Below are 26,413 nucleotides of genomic sequence, written 5' to 3' on the forward strand. Positions count from 1 at the left end.
AAATCTTGTCTGATCTGCGACGTGTTCTTTGCGTCTAGAAACGTTCTATTTTGCAGTCGATAAGTCCCTAGTAGCACAGTACGTCGGGCGCCATATTGGGAAATAATGTGAATCTGGTATTCCCACCTAAAGTGAACAAAAAGTCAGGATGATGTCAACTTGATGTCATATTGACTAAATTTGTGTCAAATTTTGGTCAATATGGCATCAAATTTATCAAAGTTTGACATAACTTTGGCCAATATGACATCAAATTGACATCATCCTGACTTTTTGTTCTCCTTGGGCAGTATTGGTCCAATACTGTAAGATGGACGCCTTTCTCTTATTCAGCCTAGAGACCCTGTGATCAGAGACTGGTCACAAGAGTTCGTCAAATTCCCGCGAGTGAGAGAAAACCAACTCTTACGATTCTACGATCGTAGAAGAGTGAGATAGCCTGTTTCTCCCTCACTCGCGGGAATTTGACGAGCTCTTGAGCCCGTATCAGACTACAGACTCCCGACTCTGACTCGACTACTGACTCGGACTCCCGACTATGATTCAACCAATTAGAGTGGCGTCTATCCCCGAGTCGGCAGTCAGGGTCGGCTGGTGCTTTGCTGTGATTGGTTGAATCATAGTCGGGAGTCCGAGTCAGTAGTCGAGTCAGAGTCGGGAGTCTGTAGTCTGATACGGGCTTTACGGCCAGTCTCTGATTACAGGGTCTCTAATTTAGCCAATACGTCTAGTTAGCAATATTGGTCTAATATCGATACAATACCAGAGCTTGAATACACGTGCAACCGCATGTACGCGCGCGTAGTCGTCTCTATTCTTCGCGAAAATGGCGAGGAAGAATGTTGCGAAAGGCGCAAATTTAAAAGTCCAGCGTGCGCGAAAGGGGAGGACAGAAACGGGCGTGCTGGAAGGAAAACACAGCCACGCAAGGAGGTTACATAATACGTTGCGCGCGGGGCGCAGCCGCGCTCTTATCTTGTACTTACGGAAGTGCGAAGATTAGAAGAACGCTGCGCGCGATCGCATCCTCGAGCACGGACGGGCTGCGTAATTTAAACGCGAGGAGGATCGAGAGTGAAAGGGTTACACATTGTACAAAGAATTTAGACGTTGCGCTACCGAGACAATGTTCGTACACTAGGAATCACCGATGCCTTCCTGTATGAATCTAGGCGCAGGTGGGACACATATACAATTTTCCGTGTATGTAAAGGGTGACCGTTAGGATTGTGTTGAAAGCAAAATGGTTATTAGTTTCAAAGAGAATTAATCAACCGCCATTTTGTAGAGGAAACTTGTCGGCTTTATTAACATACGTATAGAAGAAATGTATACATAATGTTTTAATAATTTAAACACACCGTATAAGAAATAAATTAATGATTTTCAAAATGTTGTCCGTCAGAATCGGCACAGAACTGCAAACGTTTTTCTAAACTTCGAAATACATTAGCCAACGTGGCTGCGGAAATGTATCTTGCAAATGTATCTTTGGATGTTACCTTTTAGTTCCCCGATGTTTTTGGTTGTTTCGCGTAACATCGATGTTTGCGGTAACCCCAGAGGAATAACATAAGAGGCGCATTTTAAATTATTGAAATATTATATACAGTTTCTGTACGTACGGTAATAAAATTGACAAGTCTCCTCTACAAAATGGCGGTTAATTAATTGTCCTCGACCTATTCGCTACGAAGTAATCACTATTTACTTTCCACGCAATTCCAATGGTCACCCTGTATATGCAAAATGTGACGATACGTGCGCAAATTCATGTGGCAAGGCATCAGTGATTCCTAGTGTATGTACGTGTGTGATCGCCGCCGCGGGGAAAGCGGACAATTAGCGTTGGCATGGAGATTTTCCATTAAATATTTCTTTATCCCCAATCGCCCGCACGAGTACCGATGACGTGGAGTGTCTTTTGTATCTCTTTTATTATTCGATCAATTTTTAATTATAATTCGTAACAACCACATCTTTCCGTACCGTCTACTAGTCGTTTCATAAACAAAAAAAATTGTAGCGTGCCGATTAGGGGGTCGCCGGAGTGACTCTTTCCAAAACTCACGGTTATCCACTCGCTGCCCCTAACGTGAGGAAACGAAACAGACGTAGGCAACGCAATTGCGACGGGATGCCGCGGCGCAATTGTACGATCGAGGACGTTACTAAAATAGAACTTCGCGAAAATATAAGGCGCGGCTCACTTGTCGTCCTTTAAACAATATTATATTATTTATCGATACATAGAATTTATCGCCGGTACCATTTGCTAACAGTGCTACATTTATTTCGTCTTTGCTTTCAGAAATGGTCTGTGCGCGCATTCTCTCTCTCTCTCTCTCTCTCTCTCTCTCTCTCTCTCTCTCTCTCTCTCTTTCTCTCTCTTTCTCACACACACTTGTAAATTATTGTACATGAAGAATTTCTTGAGATATTCCTGCTGCTCGCCTCTTGGTACTCTTTGTATACATCACATGGTTATAGTATTGGATTGGTATTAGATTACAATCTAAGCAGTAGATACACGCATAAAGTAGTTAGGTACATTATATCGTTGCACATACATGTATATATTTTTTTTCAGTTAGTCATAGAGGGATCAGGGATTCAGCATTTCTCCTTTTCGCAGGAAATTATTATCGTTACACGCATCATACGTTATTCCGGGTGCCATTTCTTGCGTTTCTTTTTTAAAGGGCCGTCCCCGAACGGCGAAACAAATCGAGAAACCGGAACGAAAAGTCTTCGTCCACGCTCTCTACGTTATACAATCCACCTGCCGTTAATCTGCGTTAATTTACCGACTCATGAGCTCGGCACGTGTACATGTACAATAATTATTCTTATTATACTGACACCACTATGGATATTATGTGGCTGCGTTACGAAACTAATTAGCGTTTTTTCTCGAGCGTCCAAATTATATTCGCGGCAACGCGTGCACGTCGCTCAAAAACGTAAGATTTATGTGAGCTGTAACACGATACGCATCTTTCGTCCGGAAACAATGCTTGCCGAAAGTACTTAGTCCTCCTGCGACGTTGGTATCTTCTCGCGCTTCCTCTTTAAAAACGACAACCAGAAAAAGTGGGCGCTTTTTCAACCATTTACATATTTATCATTCGACTCTGTCTTATGTGACGACGATGAGTCACTTAGGTTCGTTTCGTAACTTCCATTCGTTTTACTTATTAACTTACAAAGTCGTATGATCGCGCGCGTTGTTGATTTGCAGCACTACTTGATAAGGACCCAAAAAATAGGGTCGAAACGTTGCATCAAACAAATAAAGGGTTGACTGTAAGTTTCCCGTTTTAACATTTATATAATGTCCGCTTAAGTTTAAGCGTCAATTCCTAATTACGTAGTTAGCTCGATTCCAGATTTTCAGAGTGAAAGTCCGACCGGTTATTTCATTTTTTATTTCTCTCCCCAACTCTTTCACAATAGAAAGTCGCGTCTGTCTAATCGCCTCCTCCCTTCCGTATAATTTGGAGATTCCTATTCTAGAGAAACGTACACTAATTTGTTCTTCTGAATTACAATCTTATTTTAATACACTTGTCTCGCGAGGAATATTGCGCAACTTTCTTAATTAACCCGAGAGATTTTTGTGAGGAAAACGTTGCGCTTTTAATACCATTTACCTCTCGTTGTTGCGAACGCTCTAGAAAGACTTCCGGATTACAAGCTGCGGAGAAACGGTGGAGACCAACATTACATTAGCAAATATACCGCAAAACACTTTATTATTATTATGTCATGATTCCTGCGCAAGAAGAAATATTCTGCGAAATGCCAGCCAGAACAGACTTGCGTTTTTACATAGAGATTTTCCGCCCAGTAATTAACAGTAAGAAAATTTGAATTAGTGAGCGATCAATTGCAATATTTTGAATTGCGTGTACATTTCTTAAGATTGTGATAACTTCGCAGCCGCATCGTTTAATTACTGTCTCTGCGCGATGCGCATATCTTGCCGATTTATGTTAAAACATTCGAGGAAAGCCGGAAATTGTTCATAAGCTCCAGAAAGTTGTACGTTCTTAAACTAAATCGGGGAAACATCGGTTTATACTTTCATATATTGCGTTAACTTATACGTGTATATACTTTTTGGGCCTTTGACACACAATGTTCCCCCTAATTGCCCCGAAGCTTCCGCGAAAAGGGGAGGACTTTCTGCGATAGCCGCCGTTTACATTTACAAATCTAGGGGGAATGTCCCGGGTATTATATTAAATTGGTCAAAATGCACGATGGTATGACTGGTGGAGCGTGCGGATTATATACTTGTTGCGGCGATTACGTACTTGCGTAGCTTCGAAGGAACACGCGTGCTGTAATTCTATAAAAAGCTCTGGATTACGATATGTAACGTAAGTTATTTATTCGATCATGTTTGTTATACATTACTATCTGTCACGACGAAATAAAGTGGTACACATTCGTTTCAGCGCTCTTGCATTGACTAACCCTGATGTCGATCAACCCTTAAATGATATCATCCGCTAATATAACGTTTACGAGTAATACGTAATTACAACATTAATATTGAATCAATAACGCGTGTAAATGTATATATATATATGTATATATTTTCTTATTTTAATATTTCTTTTCTATTATATCTTAACAATAGGCTAAGAACCTATCAGTTTTGAGCACATTTAGAATCTTACAGGATTCTTGACCGAACCCTTGTAACAACGTGCCTCGAACAAAATATGTTTAAGATTATTTAAAAGCGATTTGGCAAAACTAGATATTTTTCCATACCTACAAAGTCGCTTAGCAGTTTAAACGTATAGACGCGAGAGCGTTGCATGACGTAGCTTTTTCGTGACGGCAATACAAAGAAACTGTTTGTCCGAAGCTGAAAATGCAAGTGAATTAAGTCCAGTTGCGAGAAAATTTAAACCCAGGAGGACTGTGACACCTCGCCGTTCACGATCCGAACAGGTTGTGACAATTTAATGTGACATTGGAAGAATCTTCTACGACCGTTAACTTCATATTGGCCGTACTTTCTTTCCTCGACAACTTTAAATTTGCTCCACTTGGAACTGGCGTACTTAGAGTGCGACTTGTATTTTCAGTGCTTCACTCGCTCTCGGTTTATTTATTGTAGCAAAATACAGTCGCACGACAAAAAGCGCAAACTGCAACGAAGCTTTCTCCGATGATCTCATTTAAGGGCGATCGCGTGCATATTGAGAAGAAGCAATCCTCAAGGAAACACACGTTACTCTCTCATCTACGTCACACATCTCCCGTCGCGATATTCTCTCTTGCCTTTAGTTTTCCTAAATATTACACGTCGGTCTCTCACAAAAAGCGCGACTAAACTTTATCTTTACAGACTTTTTTTCACCTGTACAGAACATTTCTCGATACGGTAGGGACAACGATTATATTATTCTATGCCTTATTATGCCTTTACAATTTTTTCCTTGTGTTCAAGTTGGGTCAACAGGGTTTAGAACTATATATATATATATATATATGTATATTGCCTACGATTACTATTTAATTCATACGAAGATAAATGCTTTTTTTCTTAAGGGATGGAGTAATAGATAAATAATTTGTTTCTTCTCGAGGACGATCAGTATATGCACATGACACATTTATATATTGCGATGGAGACCGTGATGATAGTCTCCTGCCTATTTCCAATTATTCACTGCATACATGCTAACATCGAAGCTATACTTTTTTTTTTACAGAAATAGGGAATACCATCACATTTCACGAAACACGTGAGTTATAAGTATCGTATCGTTATGATAAGCTTTCAAGGCTTACAACGCATTGCGCGTGATTGTATTAAAATATTGTAAATGAAATTAACAAGAGTTGCGTTATACAATGAGTCGTTTATAAAGTGTAGTACTTGTAGAGACGATTTTCGTAACGTTCTTTATAATCGCACGTCTGCCTTTCTCACAATCTTTCTTCTTTCTGAGGTAGGAAAGTTGTCAAAGAAGCAGACGCGGGCAAAATCGTAATAAACATACGACAGTTATCAATCCTCTTTCGTTAAATGTTCAAAATCCAATTCGCAACGCGTATAATCCTCTCTCTCTCCGCATTCTCTCTCAGATGCATTGTAAACACGCCGGAACCACACACTTGCTCTCGCTAACTACTTATCCCTTTCTAAAATCTATACATGCAACGTTTAACTGTTATTTATGCTTTTTGTTTCTTTTTTTTCTCTCTTTTGCTTAGATACACGAACGCCGTATCTGGATCACACGACGATAGGATTACGCATATTTTGAGATCACGAGCTGTGGAAACGTCACGTCTTGGCGCAAGCTTCCGTGAAGAAGAGCTTGTCCAAAATCCGTTTTAGAGATACCAAACTCAAGCAAACCTCGACACTGTAGCTCGAAAAGCTCTGCGCCGTTTCAAAATGCGAGGATCCGATTTTTTGCGAGTGTCCTGCGCGCTATTCTCTTGAAACTCTCAGCGACGAGTCGCCGGCACAAATATTTCTATTTACAAAGATGTGTTTATTACATGAAAGAAATAATTTCAAGATGCTTACGTAACAAGTTACATATATAATCGATGACATTTGACTTTGTAAAGATTGAAATATAAAATGGGATAAAAAACATTTGGTAAAATATATTGTTGCCATTAATTTGTAATTTATGTTTCCATTATGGAAAACTGTCCTCTCCGTTCGTTAAAAATGATAAAATTTCAGTCAAATCAGTTTCCGCCAAACAGAAGTGCAATTATACGAGGGTGAGTCAAAAATTATCCGCACTTTTCGTTCTACAATTTATTTACACAAAAATAGGAATTCAATATGTACGTCATTTTTCAACATAGTCTCCTCCCTTGGCAATGTACTTGGTCCAGCGGTGCACAAGCTTGCGTATACGTTCCGAGAAGAAGGTTTTCGGTTGGTCGCAAAGCCACTTTTGCACCGCTTCCTGCACGTCTACGTCTGTAGAAATTTGACGACCTCGCAAAGCATCCTTGAGCGGCCGAAACAGATGAAAGTCGGAGGGAGCAAGATTTGGGCTTGCAGGAAACGGTGCAAAAGTGGCTTTCTTCTTGGAAGAAATACACTTTCTTCTTTGGAAGCAATACGCTTGTGGACCGCTGGACCAAGTGCATTGCCAAGGGAGGAGACTATGTTGAAACATGACGTACATATTGAACCCCTATTTTTGTGTAAATAAATTGTAGAACGAAGAGTGCGGATAATTTTTGACTCACCCTCGTATATAAGAGATTCGTAAATACATCAACGTCACCGAAGATCAGAGCGGCAATTAATAATCAACAGGCGTGCTTAGTCTATTTGGTTGGCCGCCTTTATCAATATTTGCTATCGAAGTTACGCTTAAAATCGAACTTTAATCTAGATCTTATTAACTAACGTATGATCGACGTTGAATTCGTCCGTTTCATACGATTATCTTAACAGCTAGGGACTAGAATGAACTCTTCTGACCTTTGATGACTCTTCTGACTCGCAGGTTGAAAATGCATTAACGAAAAATTTAAAACACAACGGAAACTTACGTCTCTAATCGTTTACATAGCTTATCCAAGGTATACAAGATACGATTACATACATCGGACTACATGTAATTAATGGAGGTCTCTCCGTACTCATGTATACGATACGACGAGAAACCTCGCATAATTAGGCCACTTCCCTTCCTTCTTCGTGTCGCGTGCTCGATTCCGAGCGTCGCGACCGAAATTACGCTGCTGGCGCAGCCTTAATTCTAATCTTTGGTGATGCTGCTTGTCTGCCAAGTCGGTAGCGTTACGCACCGACCGAAAAGGACAAAAATTAAATAATAACGAACGTAAAACCTACATCTAGGATCTTACAAGCGGGCTATCGCTACAAGCATTTACAGATTATATTTGCGATTACTATCAAGAGACACGTGTCTCGCGCCAAGTCTAAGGCGTAAACCGTGCGCGCGAGACCGACCGTGTTTCTTTATTCCTACCGAATTATGAGATTTGCTTTACTGTGAATCAAACTTGCTCTCGCAAGACTCCATCACATTTATACTAAATTAATATTACACACGCACCCGACACCATACCGTTCTAGAATTATTGATATCTTATTGTTGTCTGTACACATCGTGGTATAATTAATTTATAACTAAATTTATATCTACTAGCGACTAAATAACGGTATGCATAGATCATCTATAAGCTCAAACAATGGGATATGCTCGTGCCTATAAAATAACGATGTCTAACAGATCATTGCCCTCTGATCGCAACGACGACGTGACGTTTAGCGATATATCATCATCTTTCAATAGTCCTCAGTAATTCGTGAAAATTTTCTAGATCGTGAACGTTGAAGTGTAAGTAAAAGTTTTAAAATATTTCAAACACGAGACACTTCAGCTCTATGCGTGGTATGCAGAGTGAAAAGTGTCAGAAAAATTTAGGTAGTATAAAGATAAACCAAATAACGTCTGATTAAACGATCTCGCAAATGAATGATCCTTCCGGATAAGCAATTACGCCGGCCGTTTAAAAAATGTACAGCACACGAAATTGTTCTCTCATATGTATAAACAATTTCAACATTACAATTGCCCGATAAGAATGACCGTGCATCTTTGACGCGTCATGAACGCACTTCGCGCACGCAAAGCTTTTCGTCGCGAGTGCTCTACGACTTAACAAGCTAAACAAAACGGAAAAGCGGTATTGTCCTAATGTCCTCTTCCTCATGTTTCAAATTAGTTTTCCTTTAATTATTTACTTTCATTAGCCCCTATGTTGAGCGCGAATACGAACGAGATGTTTCGTGAAGTGCTCGCCTGCGAGATTATTTTGCGGACGGAATGATCGTAGATTGGTTTGAGGATTGGAAAGAAGGTAGCGCTCAATCTCAAGTAAATGCGAGAATCTCGGTGATTAAGAGGAATTACTTTGTGTATTCGCAATCTTGAAAATGTCAGGCAAGTTATCTCTTGGCTTTGATTATCCTAATCGCTTAGCGTGCGTTTGGAGACCAAGATGTTGTCTTGTAAATGGAATATTTTAGTCTCTTTGCTGATCTAATTCTGTTCTTTTTTCCAATGACAGAAACTACTGCCCTTGTAGAAACGTATGCAAAATAATTACTAAAAAATTACTATACGTCAGTAATATTTAATAGTTCAATTAGCAGACTCTAGTAATTGTTCAGTGCAGTTTTGGTTCGCAGTTGTTAAATTTCTGTAAGGGTGTCTCGGCCCATTTCTGAACTGATAAGCGACCGCACAAAAGTGTCACGGTTTCGCACACGCGGGATGATCATTCGCCGTTTATTATAATTGGCAAACCTACGAAACATCTCGTTTGCCGATTCCCGCGGATTTTCTTTCTATACAGACTAGTAACACGTACACGATGTAGTGTTCACTATACCTAGGTTCATCACGATACCTACGTTCACCGCTTAAACGACTAGTGTGTCAGCCATATTTAGCTCTCCACCGCGATCGACTTACGTAACACGTTCCCTTTTTAGCTCTCGCCCTTCCCCCTTGGTAACATACTAATTATTACAACGCGGAAACGATCGATCGACGTTGACTTAAGCGACAGATTACCCATATTACTCCGAGGAGTCGGAATCGGACTCGGCCGCCGCCTCGGGCGTCTCTTGGATTACTTCCGGCGTGGTCTCGGGAATCTTCTTTGCAATCGTCGCCGTAACGTACGCGCCAGGTCCTTCGCCTTGCGTATGTTCAATCCCCACCCTAAACAATGTTTCATAATGTAGCAACGCACAGTGACACGTAAGATCAACAGTAGAAGGAAGCTAGATAAAAAGAATAAAGACCTATTGTCGCCAGCGAATAATTAACCAATGTAGGAAATTAATACTCGACGCACGTGGAAAATTCTAATTAAAGAATTTTTTTGCGAAACACCCTGGCTGAGATAATATTTTTCACCAAAAATTTCTTTAGTCGAAACTTGCCAGTTGTGTCGATCATTAATTTCCAACATTGGAAGCTAAACAACTATACGATGAATCATCGTCTTATAAGAGCATCAAATGGCGTATGTTAACGGAAATATTAATCGTGTAATTCGACAGGCACACTGAAAAGATTCTACATTTTACTTCACAAGTCGTATTTTACTCCACACGATTTTTCAAATGTTGGAACAACTTTCTGAACTCACCTGTATTCGTGACGCGACAGATTTCGGACGTACTTTTCGGGGGGCGCGTCGCTGTCGCTGTTCTGGAGGCTGACGCTCCTCGCGGTCGTATGGGACACCTGCGTCGCCGGCATCGTGAACTCCACGTAACAGTATTCCGAGAGATTTTCGGGGATCTGATCATAGGAGGTGAGAGCCATGCGGCAAACCAGCTGATGCGTCGTATATGCGCCTGGAAATAACCGCGAATAACTGAAGTTGGACGGGAGCCAGCGGAATCGTTTGGGTGATGATTTGAACACGTGGTATATTTAAACCATTCCGCGTAATGTTTCTGCCCTCGTGCGAAGCCTGAATATTCTTACGCTCGGCAAATGTAACCGTTGAGTTTCCCCGAATCCTATTTCTTCAGCTTACAAAATAGCAGAAGCTAAATAGAAACTTTTTAAACACTAATTGTGAACTGACCGTAAGGATTGGTAAATTTAATCAGTTTTAACTAAATAAAAAAAATATATATATAGACAATACCTTGCCCCTCTTTCGGCAGCCTTGGCATCCTCCACACGATCGCGCGATGTTGATGCTCGTACTTCGCCTGGCCGGAAGTTACCTCCATCAGCTGCGGTTCCAATGAGTCGACGGCGCCCAAGAACCTTTCGATACCCTTAATCTTCCCCGTTCTTCTGTGCGCCGATTTCACCGAGCCATACCTGAAGTGTTTCTCGACCCTGAAGAGATAGATCCAGCACTCGGGTATAGGAAAGCGAACCATCACGTCCTCGCACGGTATTTGGCCCAATTTTCTGGATGCAAAACCAGGCACGAGAATGTCTGCTCTCAGCTCCACCTGTAATAATAAGCGCATGAAGGGAATCGAATAATACAGCCTAAAGAAACACGCCGTTACGAAAGGCCGCCGCGTGTCGCAAGAACGAGATAAAGAATGAAAAGGAACGTTAACAAAAATTTTACATAAAGCCCAATATAATATTTTTATAACAGAACCGAAGGTGACAACATATACTACCTAATATAACAGATAGAATAGATACGGCGACGGCAAAGACTCAACAAGTCTTTGCTTTCATTTGAATACCGAGCGGAAAGTTTAGTTTACGGAAAACGGAAGAAGAAACTCACCTTGTTCCCAGTAACGCACATAACCGCTTTTAGCTGAAGCGGTAGTTCCCTATTTTTAGGCGGTCTTACGCGAAATCGCATCAGTTCAATGTAGCATGCATCAGGTGGTTTGAACCTTAGAAGATATATGTTAGTGGAGTTATTAGTTACAAAATATTTTATAGCCTTGCAGTTAAAACGTGCACGTTCGTTAGTTAAAAGGCAAGTCACGCTGTGTCAGTTTCTTAAAACAAGGACAGGTTTAAGGCCATGAAGAAATTTTGTCCTGTCACAATTGACATGCTTATTTGTAATTGCGAGTAAGAGACTGTTAGAATTGTTATATTAATCATTAATTATAGCGTTTATCCGAGAAAAATCGCATCTATCGTTTCCACTAGCCTAATGTGGGATACGTACTTTATTATCCGCGATTTCTCGTACTCGTCCTGCTGGACGCAGGAATGAAACTCGACGTTCTCCAGGCGAATCCACTCCTCCGTCACGACGGGGATGATATCGTGCCTGCCAACGACCTCTTTACCCTGTCTCCACATATCATTTATTCCTAATTCTATGTCGGGCATACCTAAACGACGAATTGAATTTCGTTTCGTGAACAAGCGTAACATTACGAAATGTGGAATGTAGCAATATATAATCGCAGCGATATCTACCGGAAAGGAAACCCAGGAAGAAAAGACGAACGCGTGCGATCTGCTTGTCTACGTGACCCTCCGCACTCTGCTCGACGTACAGTTCATCCACGACTGTTACCTGGACCTCTTCCATTTTGTAATTTAAAGCCCGATCGCGATGAGCCGGCAACTTGAAGAGAGCTTCCTCGATAATGCAGGAAAATTGCTTCATGTTCTCGTAATATTGCGAACCGAGTTTGAATAACTGAGAGATCTGCAAGCGTAAACATTTAATAGAATTTATTATAGAGATCTTGGATTAACGCACGTGCTATATTAAATTCGTATGTTGAGCTTGATTTTATATAATCACTGTAGAAATTAGTCTTTAAGAGCATTTACGTGATACACACCGATTGATATTCAGTGAACGTGATTTATATTTGAGAGAACTAAAATAATTTACCTGAGGTGCGTGTTCGACAGGAAGACCCAATTTCTTCAAATCACTTCCAAACTCTTTGACGCCCTGGTAATCACCTTGAATAGCGTATGCCGCGAACTGGCTGAGTTTGTTTGTGAGTCTTTCGGCCTTCGTGACCTGACCAGGTCGCACGCCAGGCCTCTCCTTATAGAAGATGTATTGTAATTTCAAAGTAAAGATCTTTCCATACTGGTCGAATTGTTGGGCGCCGATGTCTGACACCGAGTAGCAGGCGAGCAGAGGTAATTCTTGGAATGGATCTTTCTCGTCTTTATTGTTGAACAACTGAAGTATCGGATTGTCACCCTGGTAAACTAGCCTGACGAAGATCTTCTTCCAGAAACGTTGCCCCGTAATCTTCTTCTTGTTTGGCTGTCGCAATTGCATTTCCCAACCGTCGCCGGTGTCAGTTATTCTCGGGAAATCCTCGAGCGGTTGACTAACATCTTCGTCGAACAGAGGAGTAGGCGGGGTTTCCTAAAAAAAAAGAAGAATAAAAATTATAACTAAAGATAGTTTTAGGCCCGACAGATTACAAATTGAAAGAAATAATGTAAGCTAATAACCTCAAGCTAAGTCTTGGTATGTATACATGTGCTCATTATGTCATAACTCAGATAAATATAAATAATGCTGTGGCAAACGTCTCAACTTGTAATAAGATCATTTACAGCGTGTTGACACAAACTGAACAAAAATTTGAACAAATGATTTGGTAGAATTCAAAAATACGAACGCAAGTTGAAATTTGTTGCAACATTTATATTTTTACAGATATAGTACTATAATTTTTTTAACTGAACTACTTGACGAGTTTCAGGGTTTCGTTTGTGCTGCCAATTTTCAAGATTTTCATCTCAAATTCCGGTCAAATTTTGTTACAGTCAGAAACTTGGAAAAATTAATTAATATCTTTATTAGCTCATTTTCTTTCCTTCGAGAAGAAAATATTTTATTTTATTTATGTACAATTTTATTATGTACAAATATGTTTGCGTGCATTTTAAGTATCCTTTTATACTCTTGCAATTAAAGAACGAAAAATAAAATCTACGCGCGAAAATGTTTAGCTGATAGAGAGACGGTGTTAAACAATGCGACATACAGCGGTAGAGTTTAGTGCAAATACCTGAGAATCTGTCCTAGCCATTTCAGCTGTCTGTGCGGTTTCAGGGACCACGGCATCTTGCGCGAGTCCGGACTTGTCGAAGGGATTGAAACGTGGCGAAGAATCCGTGTACGCGGCAATCTGTGGACTTTTCGGTGGTGGCGCTAATGTAGGTACAGGCCCGCCTTCCATTGTTGTCACCTGGTCTCCTTCTTTCGGCCTAAGAGACAGAGGACTGTTATTAAATATATACTAATGCTAGAAATAATATTACATTCTTCAATCTAACTGCGCTGCAATTTAGGCCATAAAGTAAAAGTTTTCGAACGATGCTACCGAATATTCAACGACCAACGTCAGAAATAAATCAATCTCAATTTTTATTTCTGATTTAAAAGTCAGTAATCTGACTAATGATAATAATAATGTAATTCCTTGACTCACTTGATAAATACACTGAAGTCGGGTCCGTCGTCCGATTCCGCAGACTCGGTTCTTTTCACTTTCATTTCCGGCGGTGGAGCCGTCATACTCAAGAAAGAATCAAAACCGTCGGACTCTCCAAAACCGGTGAGCGCCGTTTCCGAGCCAACTGCTGAGTCTCCCCAAACTGAAGGGAAAATCGTCATCGTAATAAACAATTAAATATAAATTGTAAAGTCGCAAGTCGCGTTTGTCCACCTACCGTCGCTGGAGGTGTCCATAGCGGTTGGCCCGCCGAAGGCATCCATGAAGGGATCCCCGCCGTTGGTTTCCGGTTCAGCGGCCCTGTCGAACTTGGACGCGAAAGCATCGAACGAGTCGCCGGTAACCTCGATCGCTTTTGTCGTAGCGGCGAAGTTATCCAACTCTTCCTCGGGCCGGTAAGCCTCGTTGCCGGGAAACTCCGAGCCGGGAGTTGGACTGGTGGAGATCAAGCCGCTACTGATCTCTTTGGTCGTTTCTCCGAAGTCACCCAGTAAATCCGAGGCAAAGGCGGGTTGCGTGATTTCCGATGGAGCAAACAAGGGCTGGGCAGCAGCTGCGAAGGGTGCAGGCGCGGTCTCGACCACGCCGAAGGGCGTTACCGTGGTTGTGTCGGTCATGGAGAAGAAGCTCGCATCAGCATCGGTGGAAATCTGTTCTGTTCCTGTAAAAAAACGTATAGAGTTACAATATGTAATGATACTAAAACAATATATATTACTCTGAATTATAGTCTTTCTCGTTCATTGTCTAATTTACAAGCAAGAGAAAAATCTTGTAACCTTGGAAGAGTTCAGTGGCTGCTGTCGACACAGGTTGAACTGCAGGCGCAGGTTCCTCAAGGTCCAAGACAGTGCCGGATTTTCCGTCCGTTTCTATGACTGCAAAAGGAGTCGCAGAGGTCACTGAAGGCCGTTTCTCGTTACTGACAATATCTTCCGGATATTCCATTCCGAAGGCAGGCTGCGCTTGCGGGACCACCGCCTCCTCGCTCATGCTCGCGAAAGGATTATCCTTGGTAGCGGTGGCTACGGGGATTCCGGTGACAAGATTGGCATCCGTCGTGGTCATGGAAGCAGAAAAGATGTTTGCGGTGACATCAGTGTTGGGAGCGTCGAACAGGTCCATGATATCTTGATTTTTCGGCGTCTCAACGAGTTTGTCGTCCGGGATCAGATCCGGCACGTTGCTGTCCACGTCGAGAAAATCGGCGAAGCTGTGCTCCGGGGTGGGCGACGGGGAGTGCATCAGCGTGGGGCTGGGCGTTCTGGTTGCTTGCAAACGATCCAGAAGGTGGTTCGAGGTGGCATCCATTGCTCCCGTGACCGACAGTATTAGATCCTTGGTGTGCTTGGCAGGTGGTTGCACCGGTGGATGCGGTATCGGTGGCGGTGGTGGTTGCGGTCTCGGCGGGGGTGGCCTCGACGGCGGCGGCTTTCCATTCTTCGACGGAGGCGTGGCCGCTAGAGGCTGCGGCGGGCTGACGACTGCCGGGGGTGGTTTCTCGGCTGTCGTCGTCGTCATCGTACCAAACAGGTCTACGCTCGCGTTATCGGACGCGACGAAGATGTTGGATGGCTGGCTAGTGAAGACGTTGGTTGCTGGCGTATTAGTGTCAGTGGCAGCTCCGAATTCGGTGTCCGGAGCGGTACTTTCAATGCCAAAGGAGGCGAACGGATTGGTAGAGTCGACGGACACTGGCGGTTCGTACGCCTGGTCGCCGCCGAAATTTAAGAAGGGATTCTCGCCCCCGCCGGAAGCTGACGTATCGGTGAAATCCTGAAGGAAAGGATTGGAAGCCTGCGAGGGCACGCCGCCCCCAGGTTCCGTCGCGTAATCATCCATTAGAAATGGATTTCCTCCCTTGGAATCCATGATTGAACTGACTTACGAACTCCGGTTAAGAATTAACTATAACGGTTGTCGAAACTTTTTGGAAATTTTTTGGACTCTACTTCCATCAGACTAGACTAGAATTTTAGTCTGTTCGTCTCTATTCTACGCGTTAGGCAGACATTTCTTGGTACAATTTCAATTCGTCGGTCGACGCAAACATTTTTGGAAACCTTTCATTTGACTGTGGTACGCAGAGATTACTGAGGATGTGTGCAACAAGTAGAAGATTTAAATAGTCCCTTGTGTTGGCTTCGAAAGATATAGTTAATGTACACACCTATGTTGACCGGCTCAACAATTAGATAAAGACTGACGAAACGGAGCCGTGTAACTATTGAGAGATTACTTCATCAATTCGGATTCGAGCAGTTTCAATTCGGTCCGCCCAGGCTCGATAGTAGCGAAGCTAGTGTCGAAGGGGTCCACGTAGTCGTCCAAAGTAAGATCTCTATTCTGGAGCGGCGTCAACACTTTGTCGCCGGGATCTTGTCCGTCCAAAGACAGAAAGTCTTTCGACTCCTTAACTTCGTCCGCTCTAGGATCGAAGTCGTCGATTTCCGGGACTGTCGATGAAACGATAGGTACCACGGTGGGCAGATTGATGGGACGCGGGGGTGGCGGCTGAGGAATTTGCTGTAATTCACTCTCCAATATTTTCAGCTCTGCCTTCCCGGGCAGGATGTTCGTCGCGATAGAAGTGTCGAAAGGATCCGAATAGGAGATCTCCTCCTCCTCCGCGATAGGTTTGCTCTCGATCCTAGGTGTCAGAGGTTTCGCGTCGACCTCGACTTCCGCATCCAATAAGCTCTCTTGCCTCTGAGGTGCCTGCTTCGCGATCACTTCCTCTTCAACCTTTTGTCTCAGCGACGATTGCAGCTGCGCGAGCTTTAGATTGCTCGGCGCGACCGAGGTGGCCGTGAAGTCGCTCTGTCTCCTGATTGGTTCTGCGGTAGATCTCGGGTCGAAGTCGTGATCGCTCAAACTGTGCGGCAGCTTAGATTCCTGCCTCAACAATTCCGACTCGATGAGCTTGAGTTCTGTCTTACCTGGCGCGACTTTATTGACGAAACTGGTGTCGAAAGGATCGACATCTACTTCGTCGTCCTCTATCGGCAACGACTCTTCTATGGACTTCTGGGAGTAATAGGGTGTTAGTGGTTTAGAGGGTAGTGTCTTCTCCTCTTCGGTAGTCGCGAGAAGGTCAGGCCTCTTCGAAGGCGTTGGCAATTCGAACGCGACGGCCTTGGTTGGGGCTAACTCGAGGACTTCCGGCCGAGAAGCTTTCCTCTCGAGGTTCGTCGGTGTCGCTTCGACCTTCTCGTCCTCCTCGAAGTTAACTTCGAACACAGGCTTAACCGGCGCGGATGGTCTGGGTGGCGGCGGTTTTGCAGGCAGCTGCTTCACTGACTCCTCATCTTTCCTCGGATCGAAATCGTCGTCGTCCTCGACGTAACCGCTCGGTTGCTCACCGAGCAATTCTTTTTCTAAGAACTTGAGCTCTGTTTTGCCGGGTGGAAGCTCTGTCACCGCGGACGTGTCGAAGGGATCGACGTAGGTGATTTCCTCGACGGGCGCGATCGGTTCGTCCGCCAACTGGCTAAGATCGGTGGTCGAGCCGCCTAGCAGATCCTTCTTGGACAACAAACTGTCCTGATTGTCTTTCTGTTCATTCTCCAATTTCAGCAGGCCTGTTTCGTAATCTCTGTTGAAGCCCGCGGGATCGGTCAGTGATATGGATACGTCGGAGACAGGTAGTTCTTCGAGCTCTTTCTCGATGAATTTCAGCTCTGTTTTACCCGGTAGTATGTTATCCGCGAATGTAGTGTCAAACGGATCGGCCTCGTCGACGAAGGTAGCTGCCTCGAAGCTGGCCTCGATTATCTCCGTCTGAAAGTCGGTCGTTTCAGGCTCTTTCGCGGCGAATGGATCATCGGCCTCCTCGAGACGAGTCGACTCATTTGGCGTCGCGTCTAGATCAAATTCAGCGTCATCCAAGTCGGGGATCTCTTCCAAGGCCGTTTTCTCCTTCAGAACTTCGAACTCGGAAATATCTAGCGGACCGTTTGATGTCTTTTCAGTGGCCGAGATTGCGCCCTCCTCATTTGCTGTGGGAGCAACCGGGCTGACTGGTCTCGGTAAGACAGGCGGTAATTTCGTCAAATCAACGGGTATGTCGGGAAGATCGCTGTCGTCATCCAGCAAAGTCTTCTCCGCTTCTGTCCGTTCCGCCGCAACGGCTTCTATCGACGGTAGTTCCGCCTCGTCAAAGTCGTCCAACAATAGATCCTGCTGAAGTCTAGGTCGCCTTCCCTTGGTGATCTTGCACGTGCTTACATAGTCGATTCTTCCCGATAACACCTCAACAGCATTGCCTAAGCTGACTAGCTTGTTGCCCTTTTTGTCGACTGTGCGGAGAACCTTGTCGGCGTTGGTGGTGTCGAAGGGATCGTCCCCGCCCTGTTCCTCGGTCGGGCTGTCCGGTATATAAGCTAATTGGACGTCGATATTCTGAAGAACGTCGATGTAAGTGGTGTCGAAGATATCCTCTTCGGCGGAGTCCTCCTGTTCATCCTCGTCCTCCGGTACGTCTACGAAACCGTCCTCGTTGACCAACGGTCTCTCCCCTTTTCTCTCCTGACCGTCGGTCTCCGGCGGCGCGGCCTCGATTGGATTGCCCTCCTTGTCGAAGCCCACCCACTTCTTCGAAGACGATTTGTTGGAGTCCTCCTGCTCTGCTTCTTTCGGTTTCTTCTCTTCCAACGGCGCCTTTCGCTGGAAGAACGAGGTAGACTTTATCCGATCGAGGTCATCCTGAGTCTTCTTCAAGACCGAGTCGACGCCAGCAGTCAGAGCCTGGAACTTCTTCCACTCGTCGGATCCGGGACCTTTGGTCGATTCGCCGGCCTCCTCGGCTTTCTGTTGGGCCTCCGCCCGCTCGCGCCGATAACGCTCGAGCTCCTCCGGATCGAACTCCTCCTCCTCCGCCCCCTTCTTGCCCTTCTTCGGCTTTTTCTTCTTCTTCAGGCCCTTGGCTAACTTGTGCATCCTCTAAGACCTACTGTGGTGCGTGAGAGGCTCCTGCAAATAGAAATCTAGATTATTGTTCTTGAAGCGAAATCCGTTTAGTGGAGAATTCATTGTCAGATCGCGTAATCGTCGCGAAAAAAGATCTGTGATTGAGTTTGGACGTTGAAAATCTGCTCTCTCACATTAGAAGCCTATCTCATAATAGGGAAGTGTTCTCTATATCCTGGGATAAATAATTAAGATTTCTCAGCTACGCTATGTATATTCGTACGTAACTGAGAACGTAACTAAGACGTCATAGCGTATTCTTCGTATACGAAAACATCTTAAAAATTATAAGAGTCGTTCGATAAAAATCTGTGCCTCGGAATAGACAGCGGCGATGCGATGCGGGATCATTGCCAAAAGAGGCCGATCGATCGCAGTGCAGTAACCGAACGTGTTTTTCCCCCTCGTTCTTCAGTCGTTGGACGAGGGAAAATAGCGATCGTTCGAAATAAAGCGGAATCTTTCTCGGAGACGCGCTCTACGACGTCTAACTTCCTTACAAATAAGGACGTTAGAATAAATAACCTGCCAAACACGTCAAAGTCGTCGTGGACAGTTAAAGCTTTGTACAGAAGCCGATAGATTGGATTCGCCGAGGGAACTGCAGTTTGTTACATTTTCGGAATCCCAACGAGATATTTCCATTGTATTTCAGTGACGTTCGATGACTCGCGACTGGATTCGATAACGACGCGATGCATATTCCACGAGAATGTCTGGAATCGCGTATTATTAATCTACACGCAGAGAATTTTCTATTAAAATTTATCCTGAAAATTATGCAATCGTGGAACAACACGGCATTTCCAAGAATGTTATGACAGTTTTTTCAGATTTTACCATACATTCACATATTTTTAATGACAAAGTGAATTTAAAAATGCAACCTTTACATTTTACAGACGTAACAAGTCAAATGACGATTCGAAATCGCTCTCACTTATGTCATATAGAATAAAATCAACATTTTATTCTGTAAATTTTAACGGATAAATCTTGTTACTAATAATATAGAACATATGTATTGTGTAAGATTAAAAAATAAGTACTTATTGTGTTGTTTTAACATTTCTCTTTAGTTATTGTAATAATTTTACATCCGAGGTCAATTAACACAAGAGCAATATGTTAAATTAACACATGAATGTGTTGAACATTCAACACGAAAATTTTAACCCTAAGTTTTAATTTAAAAAAATGCAACTGAATTAAGTTACAGTTACAGATGGAGAGGAAGTAACGAAGTTAAGTTAGAGTTACGAAAAAGTAACCGAAAAAAGTAACTGGAACTGTAATTTCGTTACAAGTAACGACCCAGAAAACATTTTGCGCGCAAACATCTGGCATTACGACGACGCACTTGGATAGAATTTTGCTTGCGCTGTTGAGCCATTTTTTGTACGCGAGTCGATAGACATTTGCGCGCAAAATTACACGTTGATACACGAGCTAGCCACTTGCGTGCAAAAGCACAGACTGAACATATCTTACGGACAAAACTCGGGCAAATCGCATACAAATTTGCATGCGTAAGACAAGCAAAATTTGCGCGCAAGAATTGTTATCTGGGGAGTTACTTCCCAATCCTGCATTTTACTATACGTTGCCCCACGATCATCGGGATCCCACGATTTTCAGGATAAATGTTAAGAGAAAACTCTCCCCGCGTACGCACCACGCGAATGTCGAAGCAACAACTCACGCAGATGTTCTTCTGTATGATCGCCTCTCGTGTTATTGTCTTAAGCTAGATATGAAGAATGCATTTCGATAGATCGCAAGTTATATACGCCGAGACTGCTAATGAGCTTACGAGCCTACAACACGTGCGTATTTGCATCTCAATCGAATACACGCCGAACTTGTGTGCGCGAGTGCCGATAGAATTTAATTAATACACCGGGGCGTGCGATGCAGCAGCGGCGGATCATCAATAAAGAGACGATAAGCGTAGTATAGTATTTTCTATTTTCGACGTTCCTCTCGCGAGCGGCGAGCCACGAGGAAAGAGAGTACGGACCAAAGTGCGTCCCTTGATGGAAGAGGCACGCACGCTAAAGGGGATGGGGGGTGAAGCGGGACCTGCTCTCGATCGCAAACTCTCAAATGTGACAGCTTTGTCTTTTGTGCGCGATCCACGTGCCGTGTGCGCTGCCCTCCGGCGAGGGCGCCCTTTCACACGCACAAATCCCTTGACGTAGCTGGGCTTTTCGCCACGGCTCGCCGAGCAGCTCCGGCCACGAACTAGCCCTGGTCCGCGCTGTGACGAGAGCTCGCGTATATGTGTGCCACGAAATTATAATCGATACGCGAAAGAAGAAGCGAGCGAGCCGCTGAACCCGGCGACGGAAGGAAATTTCCTCCGTACCGTCGGCGAATAGCTTTGCACAGAATACTGTCAAGAGCGTATCGCACCTGCTATTCATATTTATTAGGATGCGATCCGAATCCTGATCTACGCGGCGAGAATGTTCTCTTAAAGTTTAGCCCGAAAATCGTGGGACAACGTGGCATTTCGAAGGATTTCGTGCGTTTTTTAAATTTCACCATACATCCTACTGGTACGGTGAAATTTCAAAAACTCCTATGAAATTCTTCGTAAATTTCAAGGGAAGACTCTCTCCGTGTAAAACGTGCTCTATGCCTCTGGAAACATTTTCTATTTTACATAAGCGACCCAGTGAGAAACGACACGTCGATCGACGAGTCATTTCTTCGTTGGGGAATCGATACGCATAAAAAAAATTTGTCGACTACGCACGATTGCGCAATGTACAGTGTATCAAATTGCACAATTTTGTTAAGCGTTATTTATTGGCGGAAAGAGCACATTGTAAATTAGACCTGAGCGTTAAAGCGCAAAAGCGGCTGACGGTCGCCGTTGAATCGAATTGAAATTGAATCGTTTCGACGTCTTGTATCCGGAGATCGAAGAACATGGTTGTCGGGGAAACTTCGAAATTGCCGCCTGCACATAATAGACGTGCGACACTGTCGCGTTACGCGCGAATATATACCAGAACGTGGCGTGGGATAATCCGCGAATAAAAGAAAATGTAAATACTTGATGGCGAGCCATCATGAAGAATTTCGTCAACGTCAGTTAACGCTTAGGTCAAACCTATTCCTGTTAGACGTACCGGATTAAAGCGGCCGACTGTGGCTTATGTCAGAGTGAATAAATTATGCATGTCATAAATATTTGACTTGGACTCATCTCTCCGTCAGTTAAAAGTCCAAATGGTCTATCTGCTCTTATCTTTGTCCGTTAGGCAGCATTTTACTAATGCCGTTTAACGGAATCGATAGTATTGACGGTCGGATACGAGACACGACGGGACACTTCGGTAATAGGAACAGTACACGATATCTTCAATCGTACAGATACTATTAGAGCGTAGTATAATTAGCAATTAACGTTCACTAGTGAAAGAAGCTACCCTTGGCATCTAAAACTTACTTTAAGTGTCGAAAATTATTATAAAATTTCTTAAGTAAAGTTTTAATTTCTTTAAGTGAACTCTTAGATTTGAAAGGTTATACTTTTAAAAACTTTAACTTCGCTCAAAGTAAATTTTCCCAATCGTTAATCAATTGACATTTCTAATTAATATATTTACGTATTACGCATCGACCATTGTTGGTACATCAATTGTATATCAGTTGTTATTTAGCCATTAAGTCAAATATTAGCATAAATATGTTTATTTAATGCTTTTCCGCATTATTGCGAAATAAACGTGCGTGTTCTAATTATCGGTACAACGTGGGACTTTATATATATATAAAAGTTCAATAATAAATTGCAAGCGCGTAAACTGTGCTGGAAAATTATGTCAGATTTTCCGAAGAGCAATTTGCAAATTCTGTTCGCGAAGAGTTACTTCATGAGGCGAGGTCGCGTCGTGGGAAAACAAATAGAAAAAAAAAAGCCCGGCGCGTCTGCAGTTTTATTAATAGAAACTTCCAATGCACGGAAACTACGCGTGCAACAAGGTGCGCGAAGATCGGCTTAAAAAAATGGTCCACGGTAATGTCGTGGGCAGGAACTTCTTCCCTCGTTCAAAACGCGAGGAGTACATTTTTCTGAACGCTACGCGCCGGCGCTGCCGTTAATTTCAGCATATTTTTAACGACTATATCAAATGCGGAACAGCGACTGACATTTCGGGCTGCTTGCGCAATGCAAATACACGTTACTTGCGAGGTACAAAAAACGTTTGGTGAAAAATTGAAATACAAAAGTAGGGCAGGAAAAAGCAATGCGATCTCCGCGCAAAAGCATTATCGAGCGATACCCGTTACAAGCCTCGTCTTACTTATTATTTAATTAAATCGCCGTCGGACGAAAAGATTAAAATTCAATAACCAATTGCATCTGTCATGTGTAGCCATCGCAACTAAAGGCGGCGCGCATTAACTGAAACGATATCCCGCGAGGGCTCTACCAGCGATTGTATGCACCTGTCACTTGCACCTTCCGCCGGAAGTCTGTCACGAAGTTCCTGAATAAGAGAAACTCGGATGCATTATCGCGATTATATCGCGACTGCACGTTTCGGCAGTCACGCGTGCACAGTTTTCGGAAAACGGACGACGACGCGAACGCGAGAGGAGTAAAATTGATACTCTGCGACCCTCCCGCGAAAACCCAACAGGGCGAAGCGTGTTCCATTTCGCGCGGTCAAGGTAAACTACGAGAAGTACATTAGTTCGCGGCACCGGTTTGAGAAACGCTGATCTAGAGTAACGCTTTTTTTAGAACACCGGAACCCGCACCGACTTGCGACAGAGCCGCGACCCTAGCAGCGCAGCGCACTGGCTAAACGTTGGCCCGACGCAACCAAATATCGGGCCAATGTTTGGTCAATGCACTGTGCTAGGGGAGAGACGGATTTGCACTAGAGACCGTAATCAGAGACTGGCCGTAAAGCCCGCATCAGACTCTCGACTCTGACTCGACTACTGACTCGACTACTGACTCGGACTCCCGACTATGATTCAACCAATCGCAGCAAGGCACCGGCCGACCCTGACTGCCGACTCGGGAATAGACGCCACTCTAATTGGTTGAATCATAGTCAGTGGTCCGAGTCAGTAGTCGAGTCAGAGTCGGGAGTCTGTAGTCTGATACGGGCTTAAGAGGGCTATCTCACTCTTCTACGATCGTAGAATCGTGCGTCTCTCACTCGCGGGAATTTGACGAACTCTTACGGCCATTCACTGATTACAAGGGTCTCGAATTTGTCACGAGAGGAGAGCGGCGGGAATTCGAGTACGCAACACGCGGCGATAAAAATCAATACTCTATAAACGCCAGCGTGTTGGCGAGAAGCGCCGTCCTTGCGGCGGTGCACTCGATCAGCCGGGACAGGAACGGGAAGCGAGGGCTGCCGAAGACGGCCTTCCCTGCGCCGTGATCGATCAGGTCTCCCAAAGCGGTCTCCCGTTGCAGTCCACGGTGGTGGTCACCGCATCCATCGGGGGCCAACGGGGGCGCCTCGGGAGACACGCGCGTGTTCTCGCGCGTCTATAAATTTTATTCGAGAAATTCGGTGGAAAAGGGTACGCCGCGCCGCGCCGAGGATTCGCGTCAAGGGCGTCTACGAATTGAACACACGAGTTCCCGCGTAGGACGTCGAGTCGCTAACTGGCGTGTCCGTGACATTTCGGCTCCTCAGGAGCGCCCCCGAAGGCGGCGGGTCCGCCTGAGACTCTCCGACGACCCGCGTCGCTGGTAATTTCGAGTGCGTTTCAAACGCGAGTCCAGGCTGAAGACAGGGATCGAGGGTGTCCGGGAAACCGGAACCAGATTGTGGAATTCGTATTCCACCCTTTCCGGAATCCCGGCGAAATGAAGACCAGTCACGGGAAGAGGAGTGTATCATTAAGCGATTATCTTGTAGATCAAACACTCAGAATCAATCAGTGGATTATCGCTGAAGCGCAGTGAGTCGCCGATTGGCCTTAAAGACCTTTTCAAGCTACCGTTGGCGGCCGAAGAGAAAATTAAAGGGCCGCTGATGCGCGAGATCAGGCGCGTTGCGATTTACACCGAACTGTCCCCGTCTCTCTTCTCTCGTCCTTTCTATTCTCTACCGGCGGAGACGCGGCACAGGGAGCGTCGGCTCGCGGCGACGTTAATTAAACGCGCAGCCGGTGCTCGCGACGGAGTTCGGGGTCGCGTGGATTACGCACGTTCCGTCCAGGCCCGCGAGCGCGTGGACGGAGCCGCGTTTCATTCCGGAGGAGAGCGTTCCGCGTCGGACGCCGAGGCGACGTAACGACGGCGCGAGATCAATGGACAAAGAGCCGCGGGCGCGCACTCGTCGCGTAGACCCTCGGCGGAGATCCACGCGCGGAAATGAAACGCGGCCTTTGACGGCGCGGCGCGCGATTAGGATCGCAGGGGGACGCCGGAGAACGGCGATCAATCCGAGCGACGAATACGCGAGGGCGCCCGCCGGGGGTGGGCACCCTCGTATCGCCTTTCGGCAGGCCCTTCGGCCTCCGGCGAGCCGGGCTCGCGCAATACTCACGATTTCAGCCTCATCAGCCACGTTGGTACGGCGCACATTTTTTTCGCGTCATCCCGCTCGACTTGGGTCCCGGGTCGCGGCTCGAGGTGGCTTCGTACTCGCAGCCGGCGTGTTCGGTTCGAGAGAGAGAGAAGAACGACGACGATGACGACGACGACGGCGGCGGCGACGACGACGACGACGACGGCGGTGGCAGCGACGTCGGCGGCGGCGGCGGCGGCGGCGGCGGCCGCGCCGGATACGGAAGATTGAACAGACAGGAAGTTGCAGGTGACGAGTTACGCGAGTAAATTATTTGCCTGTTCGGTGCGAACGAACGCCGGCGGGAGAGACGCGTTGGCCCTGCCGAAAGCGAAGGCGACTCACCTCGTACTCTCTTGCGGGCCGAGCTATTTTCAGCATCGATCCGCTTCCGTCGGAGAAGAAACATGCGCGCGGCCGCACCACCCACCACCCCCGGTGCGCGACGGCAGCGACGGCGGCGGCCCGAAGAATCGACGGCGTCTCTCCTGGCTAGGCGTCGCGGCGGAGCCGCCGACGGCGACGATGTCCAGGAGGCGAGGGGTGACGATCGGGGTGCCAGCGGTGCCCCCGAGGATTCGATATCGGCATCGGAGCGGGGGAAGAGCACCCCCATCGACTATTCCCCCTGGAAGGATCGTCCCGCGAGGATACCCGTCGATCTCGCGCGGATTCGGGGTCCATATTGATTGGCGATATAATTAGCTCTCTCTCTCTCTCCCTCTCTCTCTCTCTCTCTCTCTCTCTCTCTCTTCCTCTCTTATTCTCTAGCGCTTACATCGCGGATTGCGCGAATCGGGGTGGCCTAATAATAAATGCGGCATATGGAGCGCGTCAAATGGATCGGAAGCGTTTCTATACGGTACGTAACACGGGGACGTATCAATGA

The 26,413-nt window shown here is 45.2% G+C and overlaps 1 protein-coding gene across 1 annotated transcript; it reads right to left on the reverse strand.

Annotated features, from left to right (window-relative positions):
• Positions 1 to 1,920: 1,920 nt before the first annotated feature.
• On the reverse strand, positions 1,921 to 25,666 carry LOC105565981 (protein stoned-B-like). The gene is made up of 13 exons (XM_012019616.1): positions 25,504 to 25,666; positions 16,236 to 18,967; positions 14,776 to 15,875; positions 14,214 to 14,657; positions 13,973 to 14,138; positions 13,550 to 13,748; positions 12,403 to 12,897; positions 11,976 to 12,210; positions 11,719 to 11,887; positions 11,320 to 11,434; positions 10,708 to 11,026; positions 10,198 to 10,408; positions 1,921 to 9,764 (listed from the first exon to the last, which is right to left on the reverse strand). Exons 2-13 carry the CDS (start codon positions 18,932 to 18,934, stop codon positions 9,620 to 9,622), a joined length of 6,297 nt encoding a protein of 2,098 aa, XP_011875006.1. The 5' UTR covers positions 18,935 to 18,967; positions 25,504 to 25,666; the 3' UTR covers positions 1,921 to 9,619.
• Between the last annotated feature and the right edge of the window lie 747 nt (positions 25,667 to 26,413).

The sequence above is a fragment of the Vollenhovia emeryi genome, unplaced genomic scaffold (assembly GCF_000949405.1).
Source record: "Vollenhovia emeryi isolate VEMERY1.0 unplaced genomic scaffold, V.emery_V1.0 DF939148.1, whole genome shotgun sequence".
NCBI lineage: Eukaryota > Metazoa > Arthropoda > Insecta > Hymenoptera > Formicidae > Vollenhovia > Vollenhovia emeryi.